Genomic DNA, 12,531 nt, shown 5'->3' with positions numbered 1-12,531 from the left:
TAATGACACAGCATTAAAGAAAGCTGTCCATGAGAGAGGCGGCGTTGTGCTGCCGAATTAACGGGGCGTCAACTACCGTCCTAGCCCTTGGCTACTGATGCTACTAGGGAGGTAGCAGTCGACGGGCAGCACGTCTGCGGAAAAGGCTCCGCTTTGACAGGAGGCCATGTGGGCCGGGCTAGGTTACCCCAGCAAGATTTACGAAGCTCCGTCATCACAAGTGGCATGGCAACGACCATGTAGCAGGACGCTGGAATGGGCAATTTCAGACCTTGTGCTGGAGCAAAAGAGACAGGTCTCACGGGGCTTCCGGCAGACCCGAGGAAGACGGATTATTTTTCGGCTTGACTTGCAGGGCTCTAGCTGAGCGGCTATGCTGCGTGGCAGAGATGGTGCCAGAAGCACCTCGCACCACAGCATCTGTTACACATACACCGCTGTGGATCTATCAGACCCGACGCGCAGACGCGTCTCAGGCTCATTCCCATTTAAGCCCCTGCACTGTAGATAGTCAACATCGCTAGCTGGCACGGGTTGATATCTGTGCTTATAAATGGCACCAGGCTGAGTATCCCTGGGTGCAACAATGCAATTAGGATGGACAGGAAATAACCGTCTGTTTATTGAGCATCTGGATGGCGGGCAGTCCACCACAATTCCAAGTCACACAGCCGCGTAGCCCAACCGACTGTGCCGACCGAGGACACCTCTAGAATAGCTACCACCAGCCTTGACAGCTGCAGACTTTACTTGAATGCAGCATTCGGCAATGATGTATGTACCTGATGCAAGTTGGCCTGCATGGTCTCAATTTCACAGGTGTCGTGGTGGCCAGGGATAGGAGGACTTGGTCATGAGTGTGAATTCTCATTTCAAGAGAACTGCATGTTGATGGCCTCGACATGTGGAGATAATGAATGGCCTGCTAGTGCGGGCCAGTAGGCTCCGCTCAGTCTCTAAAGCTGGAGAGCCGTGCAGCGCAAAATGGCCTCAAACAATTTGACGATGCTTCAAAAATACGATACCAGGGAGGGTTCAGTGTCCAATTGCTTTCAGCACTGGGACGATTCATCTCTCTTGCTCCTCCCCGGTGGTTTGACTGAGCACAGCGAGACTGGGAAAAGGCTGCAGAGAACAAACGAGGGTGTCTGCCTGACTGCCTGACTGCCTGCCTGCCTACCTAGGTACCTACCTGGCTGCCTGCCAGGTGGACAAGAGCGCTTAAAGCTGGCCTGGCAAGCTCTTCCTTGCGTCACCCTGGAGCAGGTGGGCTGCACAGTAGCTCCCTCCCGCCCCGGAATCCCTGTTGACGCGACCCACATTTTTTGGGCTACAAGCCTTAAAGGTTTCCACCAGAGCTCCCCCTCCTGGGATCGATGCACTCAGCAATTCCAAACACATCCCGGTTGAGACGGCTGCATTGTCGGATTGCAACTCGAAGAAGCCATCACCTTCATTCCTCTTGGCACTCCCACTCATCATATTTCATAAGAGAGTATAACTCACCAGGTGCTAGTGAATCACCAGCATCAACATCAGCATCAGTGGCCCATTTTGCCACATCCTCCGGTTTGTCCGAGGTCATTTGGATTATCTGATGGGGTTGCCCTCCACTGTGCTGCTCTGCTCGCCCGAGAGCTAGCCGTCAGGCTGTTTGACAGAGCTTCCCTGAGTTTGGAGCCGGAACCGCCACCAGAAGCTAGGTGAGCCTGTCCTAGACACGCACCCCTACCCCGCCATCTTCATACCCCTCCACCAACAGTTCACTCAGAAAAGGATCAATGTCAATCCTCAAGCAACTTGAAGACCGCACAAAGCACAGGCTACTCTTTTTGAAGCTTCCATCATTCACTCTCCTTACCTTTGGTCACATCTGCCAGCACCCCTCCTTATCCCGTACAGGAAAAAGGCCCCTGCCCAGCACCCCGCTGCTGCTGCCTCCGCCCTAACCTCCACCACATGCACCGTCATTCCTCCTCCCACAAGCCCCCACAAACACGCAAACCTAGCCCACCTCAGCCTTGCGAGCTCGGCCAGGGCTTATACCACAGGTGCTGTTGCGGTGCCTGGTTGTTGACACCGATATCCCTGCCCTCCACAAACCCCTGTCAAGAACCCTCTTTCCTCTTTGATGCCTTACTGCCAGCCCACATGCTAAAACTGAGGTCATCCGGAGCAGAGCTGCCCTCGGCCCTGGGCTCCCACGACAACGGTGACTCTGTGAGGCTCCAGGCTTACTGAGCCCCCGTGCCAGCAGGCCACATCCAGATGGACCGAGCCTCGAGTTCCCCAGATGAGTCGAGAGAACGTGCCGTCTCCTCTGAGCCTTGCTCAACCCGACCGAACCCCTTTGACGAAGACGACGGGTCCTCGGCCCGCAAGCGACGCCGCACCTCCCTCAACGGTGTCTCTCGCAGCCGGTCTGCCGAATCCGAGCAGTCTTGCCATCATAGCACTGCCCACCCTGCAGTCCAGGACAAACGGGGTCTGTCAACCGACCAAGATACTAAGATGGCGATGGATTCCTCGCCCTCGAAGCCACAGACACCCGAGCCACAGCAGCATCCTGCACAACCCCCGTCCGAGTCGAAACCGACCAAAATCACTCTGAACTTGAAGAGTAGAAAGCATGTGCCGCAGTCAGCACGCTTGTCACCTACATCGCCCGCGGACGCAGACGGAGAGCCTGACGCAAACTACGAGAGTGGTATTCGTGCCAGTGTGGAGGACCCAGAGCAAGATATTCCCGGCGCCGCGGCAGGTATCGGGAGCCCTGAGTCTTCGCCCTTGGCTGTCGATGACCACGAGGGGCCCCTAGTAGAAAGCGTGGACGAGAACGACATGTCCCAGCTGGCGGAGGTCCAGGATACCCAACTCCAACTTGTCGATCCCCTGCAGGATTTCCCGAGTGGCCCAGGTGAATCCTTGCTAGATGCTCTGCAGAATATTTGTCTCGCACTGCCCAACCACCGAGCCGCAGCACCAAAGCTCACAGTTTGGATCGATGAATACCTGGTCTGGGCGCGCGAGTGTGGAGCTTACACGCTGATGCAGAACCTTGAGAGACATCGAGAATTCTGGAGAGACCTACCGCGACTAATATGGGAGAATACCACCCTACGTGTTCACGCGCGAAACATGCAGACTCCTGGCCCCATTTTTGATCTGCAGAGGGCATTTGCAAGGCTAACAGCTTTCTTTGCCGATATCGACTACTTGCTGCTTCGTGCTGTGGAAGCTGGAGAGAACCCTGTTCGGGACTTAGTCTCGCCTAACTACATCGCTTATCTGAACCAGTACTTGGCAGAGTATGGAGGCGGCATCAACTACATTGACGCCGATCCAGTACTTCTCGAGTCTATGAGCGGACTGATTGATACTTTCCGTTCGTTTCCGCCCTACGACTCAGACACACCGAGCCAGTCTCCTTGTCACCTCGGCCAGCTCATGGCCTCGCTTGTGCCTCGCATTCCGAGGATGATCGATCATTTACACCACGTTGCGCAGTTGGCCTGGATCATGCTACGCGATGCCACCGAGACGCTGCATCCGTCCCGGCCTGGTCGAGAGGCCGACGAGGATGTGGCTTTCCTGAGACAGGGATATCGTCTCGCCGAGGCCTTGTCACGAGCGCTTGAAGTTTGCATCGAGAAGAGCATCAACCAGATACAAGCGGATGTTGCTGAGAACTTGATGGCCTCTCTCACTCTGCTCCTACGCCTGTGCTTGCGTGCAGAAACGGGAAGTGCAATGGCTGTAGTCAGGGAGCACCGACAAAATCACCCGGACATTCCTCCGGCTTACTCTCACGATGTTATTGTTGACGAATGGCGCCTCAAGACTCTGACAAAGATCATCATGTCGAGCCAGATGCAGCTGAGGCTCCTAGCAGCGCAGATGATGTGTCAGGACCTGGTGCGCATATATAGGGATCATCAGCCCCATGGTATCGAACCATCTCAACAGTCGTTGCACCGTCATATCTCGAACACCTTGTTGCAATCAGGTGTTGTCACCTACATCCTGGGCCCTACATGCCATCCGGAAGTAACAAGCGTGAGCGGAAACATCATCGGCTTCTTGTTTGCATCGCATACTTTCACCGAGAAGCATCTGGATTTCATGTGGCAAACAATGACTACATGCCAGATTTCCGGCGTCTCGGAGGGCCTGTCTTCGATGTTCATCCATATCGGCCATCTTTTCACTACAGAAGATCTTCTCGCTTTCTGCCGAAAAGTACAGACCGTTCCCATCGAGGCTTTTAGCCCCACAATCAAGGACTTTTGTGTTGCCATCATCCAACAGCTCTGTCATAAGCCCGAGGCCATGCGAGAGCTGTTGCCCTATTCCATGGTGTTCCGCCTGCTGAGGGAGTCCTCTGCACCCGGGCCACCCTCCTACCAGGTCGTCCACATGTGGGCTGCGCAGACTGTTTCTCAGCTGTTGAAGTCCGGGCCGTCATCTGAACATAAGGCGTTACTATATGAAGACTGTCTCAAGGATATCGCTCAGAAAACACCATGCACCCTAGGCAGCATACACGGCCTTGTCTTCTTGTGTCGACCCGTCGGCAGGGAGTTGCATGTGCTTACGTCGCAACACGACTTACCAAGACTACTCATTGAAGAGTTCGAGCATGCAGTCCACACCAGGCAAGGCAAACTGCATGTGATTCATGGCGGGGAAAATAAGCCTCGCCTGGACATGCTTTCCAACATTATCCAGTACCAACCTGAGGCCATCTGCGGAGATCTCGGGCAGAAGCTATGGGAGCTGTTGGTCGGAAAGCTTGCAGCATCTCGTGAGGATCGTTTGTGTGGCTGGCAGTGTCTCAATGCTGCATTGACCGCTCGTGAAGACAACCCGTTCCTCAGGATCGGGTTTGACGTGTACTTATCCACACTGGCGCCTGAGTTCTTCTGCCAAGGCAGCCTTGATTTCGCCCTCAAGAAGATTGCCCGACTGGTCGACGACAAGGACAGCAGTGTCCTCGATGACGACGATGACAATCCACAAGATCGCAAGGCTATCGAAGAGTTGTGGAGGATTGTCCTCACCGCACCCACCAACACCATTGAGCAGATGGCGATAAGAGCGCTTGTCAAGGGGGTTTATATCGACAGCCGGTGTATCCAGCACTTTTCCAGCCACCGAGCACGAAAAGTCCACCTAGCCCTCGTCAGTCGGTGCTTGGAGCAACTGTCTTTTGCGGCGAAGCGTCTGACAGCGAGTGGAGACGAACCGGATCATGCCATGCTGCCCATTGGGCACGAGATCAAGGACCAGAGTCTTCTTTTCAGCCGTTCTCTCCAGATCCTCCAGACCTTCAACAAGCACTATCACGCGACTTCACAGTTCTCCACTCCTGACATGAGATCGCTGGTTTTACCCAAGACCACTGACGTTCAAGGCGAATCGGCCGACCTCAAGTTTCAGTCTTTCGACGGCGACAGACAGACAGAGGTGAAGCCCTTGCCGATAGGCAAAGGGAATACAGCCGGGTCTTTGCTTGCTAGCATCCGTGATGCTACCGGTTTTGACAATTACCGCTTATACTACAAGGGGCAAGCCCTCACGCCGTCCGAGCAGGATATCTGCAGGTCTCTGGATGAACTTCAAATCTGTGAGGGACTGATTCTTGTCAAACGTGAATCCGAAACAATTGAGCAACCTGTCCAAGTAAGGCCCGGCGCTTCTGCCGTGGAGATAGAGATCCTGCGACACTTCGAGGAGCTATGGCAATTCCTTGGACTGGAGGAGATACTCGCGACTGAGGTGAGGAATTCAATCCTGTCCATAGTGCCCTTGACTAACACCCAATGCAGGTATATGCTTTCCTCGTCACTCTGCCTGTGGACGACCGCATACTGGCAACCATTGAACAAGAGACCCCTAATTACCACCATGTTTTCCCGGTCGATCAACCCTTGAAATCTCTATATGCGGTGCATGCCATCCAGGAGCACCTCAGCATACAATTCTCTCTGGCCAAGTCTAACAACGAACACGGGCCTTACAACTCCTCCCTAGCACGAGCACTCCGGCTGGTAGTTTGGGCCATTTCCAACCCCCAAGTCGCAGATGCAAACTCCAGTGAAGAACTGAGGATCCGGCTTGCCACAGGACTTGTCGACCAGTTACTGTCCATCTTGAAAGGTTTGTCGCTGAGACCATACTCCCTTTTTACCCCACTGACAGCTACAGACCCTTTGCGAGCTCCAACAGTGCCTGAGTGCCTGGATATAAGACTTCTGGTGAGACTTGTCAGTATTATGTCTTTCTGCATAAACGCCCGCCCGACAGTCGCTTGCACAAATCTGCTCAGCATCGCCTTTCAAGCCATATTGGACACGTGTTACTTGAGGGTTGACCTCTGGAAAATGCTTTGTTCTCGAACAGATGTCAAGTCTGTCATAAGAAGGCTCCTTCTTGATGATTCCCGGGGCACATTGAGAAAGACAACTGCACTAGCTATCGGAGAGAAGACAATCCGATCTTTGAAGTATGTGTACAAGGACCTCCTTGATATGTGGGTGGCAAGCTGACTAACTGGCCACTAGCCCTGCAGCTGCTCCTGAACCAGCTTTTCGTGACTACTTTTGGACTCTGTTGCTGGACTTGATACCATGCGCTCTAGGACAGCCTGCCACATGCTCGGAGCTCTTCCAGCTTGCAGTTGCCCTGTTCAAGTCGATGAAAGAGTCGAAATCAGATGTGCTTGACCTACCGGGGACAACTCGGTTCTTGACTGGGCTGCTTTTGGATCACAAACCCCAAGAGGTTGGTTGCTGTTCTGGCCCCAAACTCGATTAACGTCTCTGACTGTTCAAAATCCAACCAGGATATAATCCAACCCGGTTCTGTTGACCTGACAGCTCAGGGTCTTGTTGGATTGCTGCACTTCATCTTGTGCGACGTTCATGACCAAGCTGGTGTGGAAGTCATACCTCTGAGGCAAGCCCACTCCGAAATCCTTGATTGTTTGCGATTCTAGTCACGCAGGACTCACTGACGGTCATCATCACAGCTTCGCAACGCAGCTGTTCTGGCATTATTTATTTCCCCGTCGCTGGTCCAGTGGTGATGCTCTCTGGCAGGGTGATGTAGTATACAATGAGGCCACGCGATGCCAACTCATCAACATCATCCTAAGAGTTGCAGGGAGAAGTCCAGGACAGACCCAACTACTCATAGAGGACCTGAGGTCGCTAGTCTCCAGCTCGACAGACGATGACATTGAAGATGGTGGGTCTCAACTTGTTGGCCTATAACCGCTTTCCGGGACGTCTCAGCTAATTGCCACCTTTAGGGAGCCTTGCATATCAGTATGAGCTTCCGGTCAACAACTTCGAGCGGTCAAGGGCCATAAGGTCCCAATGTGGCTATGCCGGTCTCCGAAACCTGTCCAACACGTGCTACTTGAACTCGCTTTGCACACAACTATTCATGAACTTCGACTTCCGAAGATTTATGCTGAACACGGAGGTCAACGGTGGGGACATTAGCCAATCTCTGCTTTACCACACGCAACGCATGTTTGGCCAACTGCAAAGCAGTCATCGCCGCTTCATAGATCCTGAGGCTTTCGTCGCCAGTATAAAGACCTACGACGAGGATCTCATCAACATCCACAATCAGATGGACGTTGAGGAGTTTTTCAATCTGCTCAACGACAGGTGGGAGGGACAATTGCGTTCTGAGGAGGCAACGCGACGATTCCGATCTTTCTACGGCGGACAACTTGTGACACAGACCAAATCGAAAGAGTGCGAACACCTCTCGGAGGTACTGGAACCATTCTCTGCCATCCAATGCGACATCAAAGGCAAGAAAGACTTGTTGGAGAGTCTCAACGCCTATGTCGATGGAGAGCACATGGAAGGGGGTAAGACCGGAACTTGCCGGGTCCAATGTCTCTTCTCTGTCGAAATAAACCAGCTGACAACCCCTTTTAGACAACAAGTATAATTGCACCACTTGCGGCCGACATGTCGACGCTGTCAGGCGGTATGATTGAACCGAAAACTTGTTCTGCTCTCGACCGTACATCTGCTGACACGAGTATAGCTCATGCCTGAAAGAAGTTCCTGACTCTTTGATCTTCCACCTGAAGCGGTTCGATTTCAATCTGAGGACCTTGGCACGCAACAAGATAAACGACTACTTCGCATTCCCAGATCGTGTCGACATGCGACCTTTCACGATCGACCACCTCAGCAACCCTGATGCATGTACCTCGGAAGATTGGTTCGAGTTGGTCGGTGTTCTCGTCCACACTGGCACGGCAGAGTCTGGGCATTATTACAGCTTCATCCGCGAGCGGCCGACATCTCGTGCAAACCAGGACTGGTTTGAATTCAACGATGATACCGTGACCCCGTGGGACCCGGCACGGATGGAAGCATCCTGCTTTGGTGGCACAGAATCCTCCTGGGACGGCGGTACTACGTACGAGAAGAACTACTGCGCCTACATGCTATTCTACGAACGCTCCTCGACCTTGCAGAGAAAGAATCTCGAGCTGAAGCAGTCGCTGTCATCAAGCCCAGTCCAAGCTCCCATGCCCACATTACTCGCCAACGCTATCCGAGAGGATAACCTGCGGCTTTTGCAGAGGCATTGCCTCTTCGACCCCCACCACATCCGGCTCGTAGATGGTGCCATTAAGCACATGCTCGAGACCAGTGGCGGAGTCTGCTCAGACCAACACGACACCGAGACCTCGGCCGTCCAGATGGCGCTCGGGCACCTTGACCAAGTTGCTGCCAGAGCAAAGGATACACCCGACGCTGAGAGACTTATGCAAAGGTTGAGGGAGATGGCCTCTTCTTGCCCACATTGTGCTTTCGTTGTTTATGAGTACTTCAGCGATCGCCATGAGTCGTTCAGGAGCTTGGTGCAGCGTAATTGTGAGCCAGACATCAGACAAGCCGTGTCCGATCTGCTTATGATAGCTGTCCAGTCCATCAGGGAGACGTACCCAGGTAACTACTACCCACATGAAGAAGATCCCAGACTCGAAAACTTCGAGGTCAACGTTATTTCGGGAGTCTGTGCCCTGCTCGAAACCCTCTGGGACAATTTCCATGTTCACACAAGATCATGGTTTGAGGTCTTCTATCTAATGGCACGGTTCGTCGACCTTGGCAAAGAGGAGCTTCTCGCCTTTGCAGGACACAACTTCCTGTACAAGACGCTTCTTATTATCATGGCCGAAAGCCTAACAACCCAGGAAATGGACCAACAGTTTGTCAGGCTGAGCAACACCCTGGCTCGGAGGCAGAATCGGCCCCCTTCGTTTTCGTCCATTTTGGATTTGTTGAACAGCGTGTTTGCGTCTGTCCTTGTCGATGAACCGGTTGCCAACCACCATTCGCGCGAGGACCTCTACGTCGAGTCTCCTGATTCGCCGTTGCGGCTCACTGCCAATGAAGCCAGCCTGCTAGAGCACAAGTGGGACGCGGGCTGCAACGTATTCCTGGACAAACTGATCTGCATCAACCAGAACCCGGAGGCAACAGATGGAATCTTTGCCAGCCTCTTGAAACAGGGTTGGCAGATGGAGGATGACATTCTGGAGACTATACTGGCCAACACTTCGGTGCAGCCACCGTTCCTCGTCCACGCGCCGTATCTTCGAGTGGCGGCTGTGTACTGCCGTCTGTGCGATAACCCAACCAACATCGACAGAGTGATCGAGCACATAGCCAGGCACAGCACCATGCTGGCAAATAGCGAGCCCAAGGCATTGTTGGGTTTCTTCACCAACAGAGCGGTGATTGACGGGGACCGCGAGTACTCTGGTGAGACTAAGAGGTCTGTCAACATCCAGTGCCTCGAGTACCTGCCCGTCTGGGCACCTAGTCTGCTGGCGCATTACGACCACAACATCAGCAATGATGTCAAGCAGGTGATCTTTGACAAGGTCTTCCGACATGGTGCTCATCCGGACTTTGAAGAGAAGCAGGGAGGCCAGGAGCTTGCCAAGGCGGTGGTGCGCAGTGCGAAGCGCATCGGGATCGAGTGTCTGCATTTTGTTGCTGAGAACTACACCAAGCGTGGTACATCGGTCCCAGAACAGACTGTTGTGGTACTGCAGAGCGTCCTTGAGCAATGTGGCAGCTTTTTTGATGCCACTGGCGACGATGTGGCGGATGAAGACGGCGAGAGGTTCTTTTCTGAGCGACAAGGTGCGTCTCACCAAGACCACGCCTCGACCAACGGCGGGGCGACTTAACGATGGTGATGGTGATGCTGACTATATCTTTCTGTAGCTATCCTGGACAGCCTTCGAAGACTGAGCGTCGATGACATTGAGGACGACGGGTCTGGTATGTCTGGCAGTGACTTCTCCCTTCTCAGTTCCCCCGTTTCCTCTACTCATCAACAGTGCCAAGGGCTGACAACATTCGCTCTCGAAGACTGGGAGAACTCGGTGGTGTCGTCTGACCAGATGGACAGCCTTGGTGACGATGACATTAGGGACGCGGACGCTTGAGGTCCATGGAGGTGGGTGGCTGTGTCTTGCCTGTAGGTTGCTACGCAAGCTACAGGCAAGGAATCACTGGGGAAGGGGAGGAGCTAGGCGCCGCAAAAGCCGCGTGCCACCATTGTGATAGTCGCATTCATCCTCGGTAAAAAGAAGGTCAGGATGGGACACGGTGAGAGTGGACACGGAAGAATTTCTCGACAACATGCCACAAGCAATGATGATAGACGACGTGCCAGGCGTCAGGAGTCCAGGTCGAATGTTAAGGGATTGGCATAGCTTACCGGCGTGTTGGCGTCAGGGATACAGGGCCCATTCAATGGCTGGGGCGATGTGCTGGCAACCCCATGGTCCAGATGGACTTGATTTATTGTTATTAATGAATTATGCAGACAGTCACACCCAAAGAGGCATCCGTGCATTTAGTGGCATGTCAGTCTAATAAGAGCATCAGTTGCCTGATTCGTTCTCGGTACTTGGCAGAGCAGAGAAGATTCCCCGTGGCCACACGTTCGTAATGTGTAGGGAAAGAGAGCGGTTCTATATTTGGGAACACGAAAGAGTGAGTGGTGACTGGAAAGGGATGGCATGGCACGCGGAGAAGATGATGGGAATTGGGCGCTTACTCCTTTCTTGAGAGAAGGTCGTTTCGCGACGACGTTGTCCGCCGTGACGGGTGGCGGGGATATTTACAGGGGTTGCACTCGAGCCAGGGCTGGAAACAAGCATTTCTGATTTTACGTTGCCGCTCAGCTGGCAGGCAGTCCTGGGAGTCGGGCTCGGGGAGGGATTATTAGGACGGTATGATCAACCAGCCCCATGTTCGGACGAACTCGCGGATCTGGGCCCGGTCCGGGATTCCCAGTCCGGAGGGCGATTATGTACACCAGACGGTATGCCCTGGGCAAAAGAGCTCACAGATATAATTACGGGGGAGGGGGCCGGCCCAGGACTGTCGGATGCACAGTCATGGCTGAAGCCCAAAGCCGTGGCCTGGTGATGCAGTGGCTTATTGACGATGTCAAGCACAACGGAGACTAGGCCCCGGTTTCTGGCCGAGCGGTCCGAGGGGCCCACGGGATGTTGACCATGACATTAGAACCCGGCCAGTTGGTTCCGCAAACTTGTGTCCTCGGACCTCAGTTCCCTGCAGGGGGGGCATGTACGGGACTGCGGACTACTGTGGTATTTGTGGTTGATTCCGGTGGCAACTGGCCGCTGGTCTGCCCTTGTCGTCGTGCGTCTAAAGATGGAAACGTCGACAGGAATGTCGCCACGGGTGGATATATGTGCTCAGCAGTTCAGTCTTGTCCAGCCTGGGCGGCTAGCTCTGAGGGGGTGGCCATTTCCTTTAATCGACGTTGCTGGGGAAGACGGCGAGGGGGTTGAAGGGACGTTGGAGAAGGACCCTAAAAATAAAGGCACTTGAGTACACTGGCCGATACCAAGGCACGAACCCCCCACATTCAGGTGCATGATTGGCTGGCCCGACCACAAGGCAGACCCAAAATAGCCTGTAAGCGCCGTACTAGAGCTGCAAGTCATCAACAAGTGCCGTCGTCTTGACTCTTCCCTCTGGCGACTTGTCCTGCTGCTTTCACGTCACCCGTCACCCGTCACCCTTCAGTAGTCAGTCCGGATATGCATGCGGGCATTGGTCCGGTCACACTGCTACGTATTCCAGAATGGTGGCGCCGTGCCAGCTTTGGACGTACCCACATACCCCGCGCTGTGTGGGCCCTCGACGACAGCAACCACCATCTTGCAGCAAAACTATCCGTACCTGCCCAAGAGTGCAACCAGTCTCTTGCTGACGGCAATGACAATCCGTCAGAGGTCCCACTGCCATGTCACATCGTCACGCTGCACCAGGCCCCTGGACTTTGCACGCACATGGGGCCTAAAAAAAGAATCACGGCCAACCCTCGACTCTGGTAGGTCGGGCTACAGATTGCCATTGCTGGACCAATTGTTTGCCTGTGTGTTTCGAGATCTGCCGTTTCAGATTTGTGTGTCTGCCGACAGATACCCGTCTGCAT

General features: G+C 53.9%; 1 protein-coding gene across 1 annotated transcript; it reads left to right on the top strand.

The window, feature by feature from the left end:
- Positions 1-1,278: 1,278 nt before the first annotated feature.
- KVR01_008696 (uncharacterized protein) lies at positions 1,279-10,954 on the top strand. Its single transcript, XM_044788564.1, has 9 exons — positions 1,739-5,778; positions 5,829-6,505; positions 6,564-6,783; positions 6,845-6,957; positions 7,031-7,248; positions 7,313-7,888; positions 7,959-8,010; positions 8,071-10,193; positions 10,278-10,954. Exons 1-9 carry the CDS (start codon positions 2,269-2,271, stop codon positions 10,499-10,501), a joined length of 7,713 nt encoding a protein of 2,570 aa, XP_044642463.1. The 5' UTR covers positions 1,739-2,268; the 3' UTR covers positions 10,502-10,954.
- The last annotated feature ends 1,577 nt before the right edge of the window (positions 10,955-12,531 follow it).

The sequence above is a fragment of the Diaporthe batatas genome (assembly GCF_019321695.1).
Source record: "Diaporthe batatas strain CRI 302-4 chromosome Unknown Contig00010, whole genome shotgun sequence".
NCBI lineage: Eukaryota > Fungi > Ascomycota > Sordariomycetes > Diaporthales > Diaporthaceae > Diaporthe > Diaporthe batatas.
This window is presented reverse-complemented; position numbering and strand designations above follow the sequence as displayed.

Excerpts from the sequence above, each read along its gene's own strand:
- KVR01_008696 (XM_044788564.1), top strand. The coding sequence starts at position 2,269 with ATGGACCGAGCCTCGAGTTCCCCAGATGAGTCGAGAGAACGTGCCGTC. Across the intron at positions 6,506-6,563 it reads AAGACAATCCGATCTTTGAA|CCCTGCAGCTGCTCCTGAAC; the intron begins GTATGTGTACAA and ends ACTGGCCACTAG. Across the intron at positions 6,958-7,030 it reads GTGGAAGTCATACCTCTGAG|CTTCGCAACGCAGCTGTTCT; the intron begins GCAAGCCCACTC and ends TCATCATCACAG.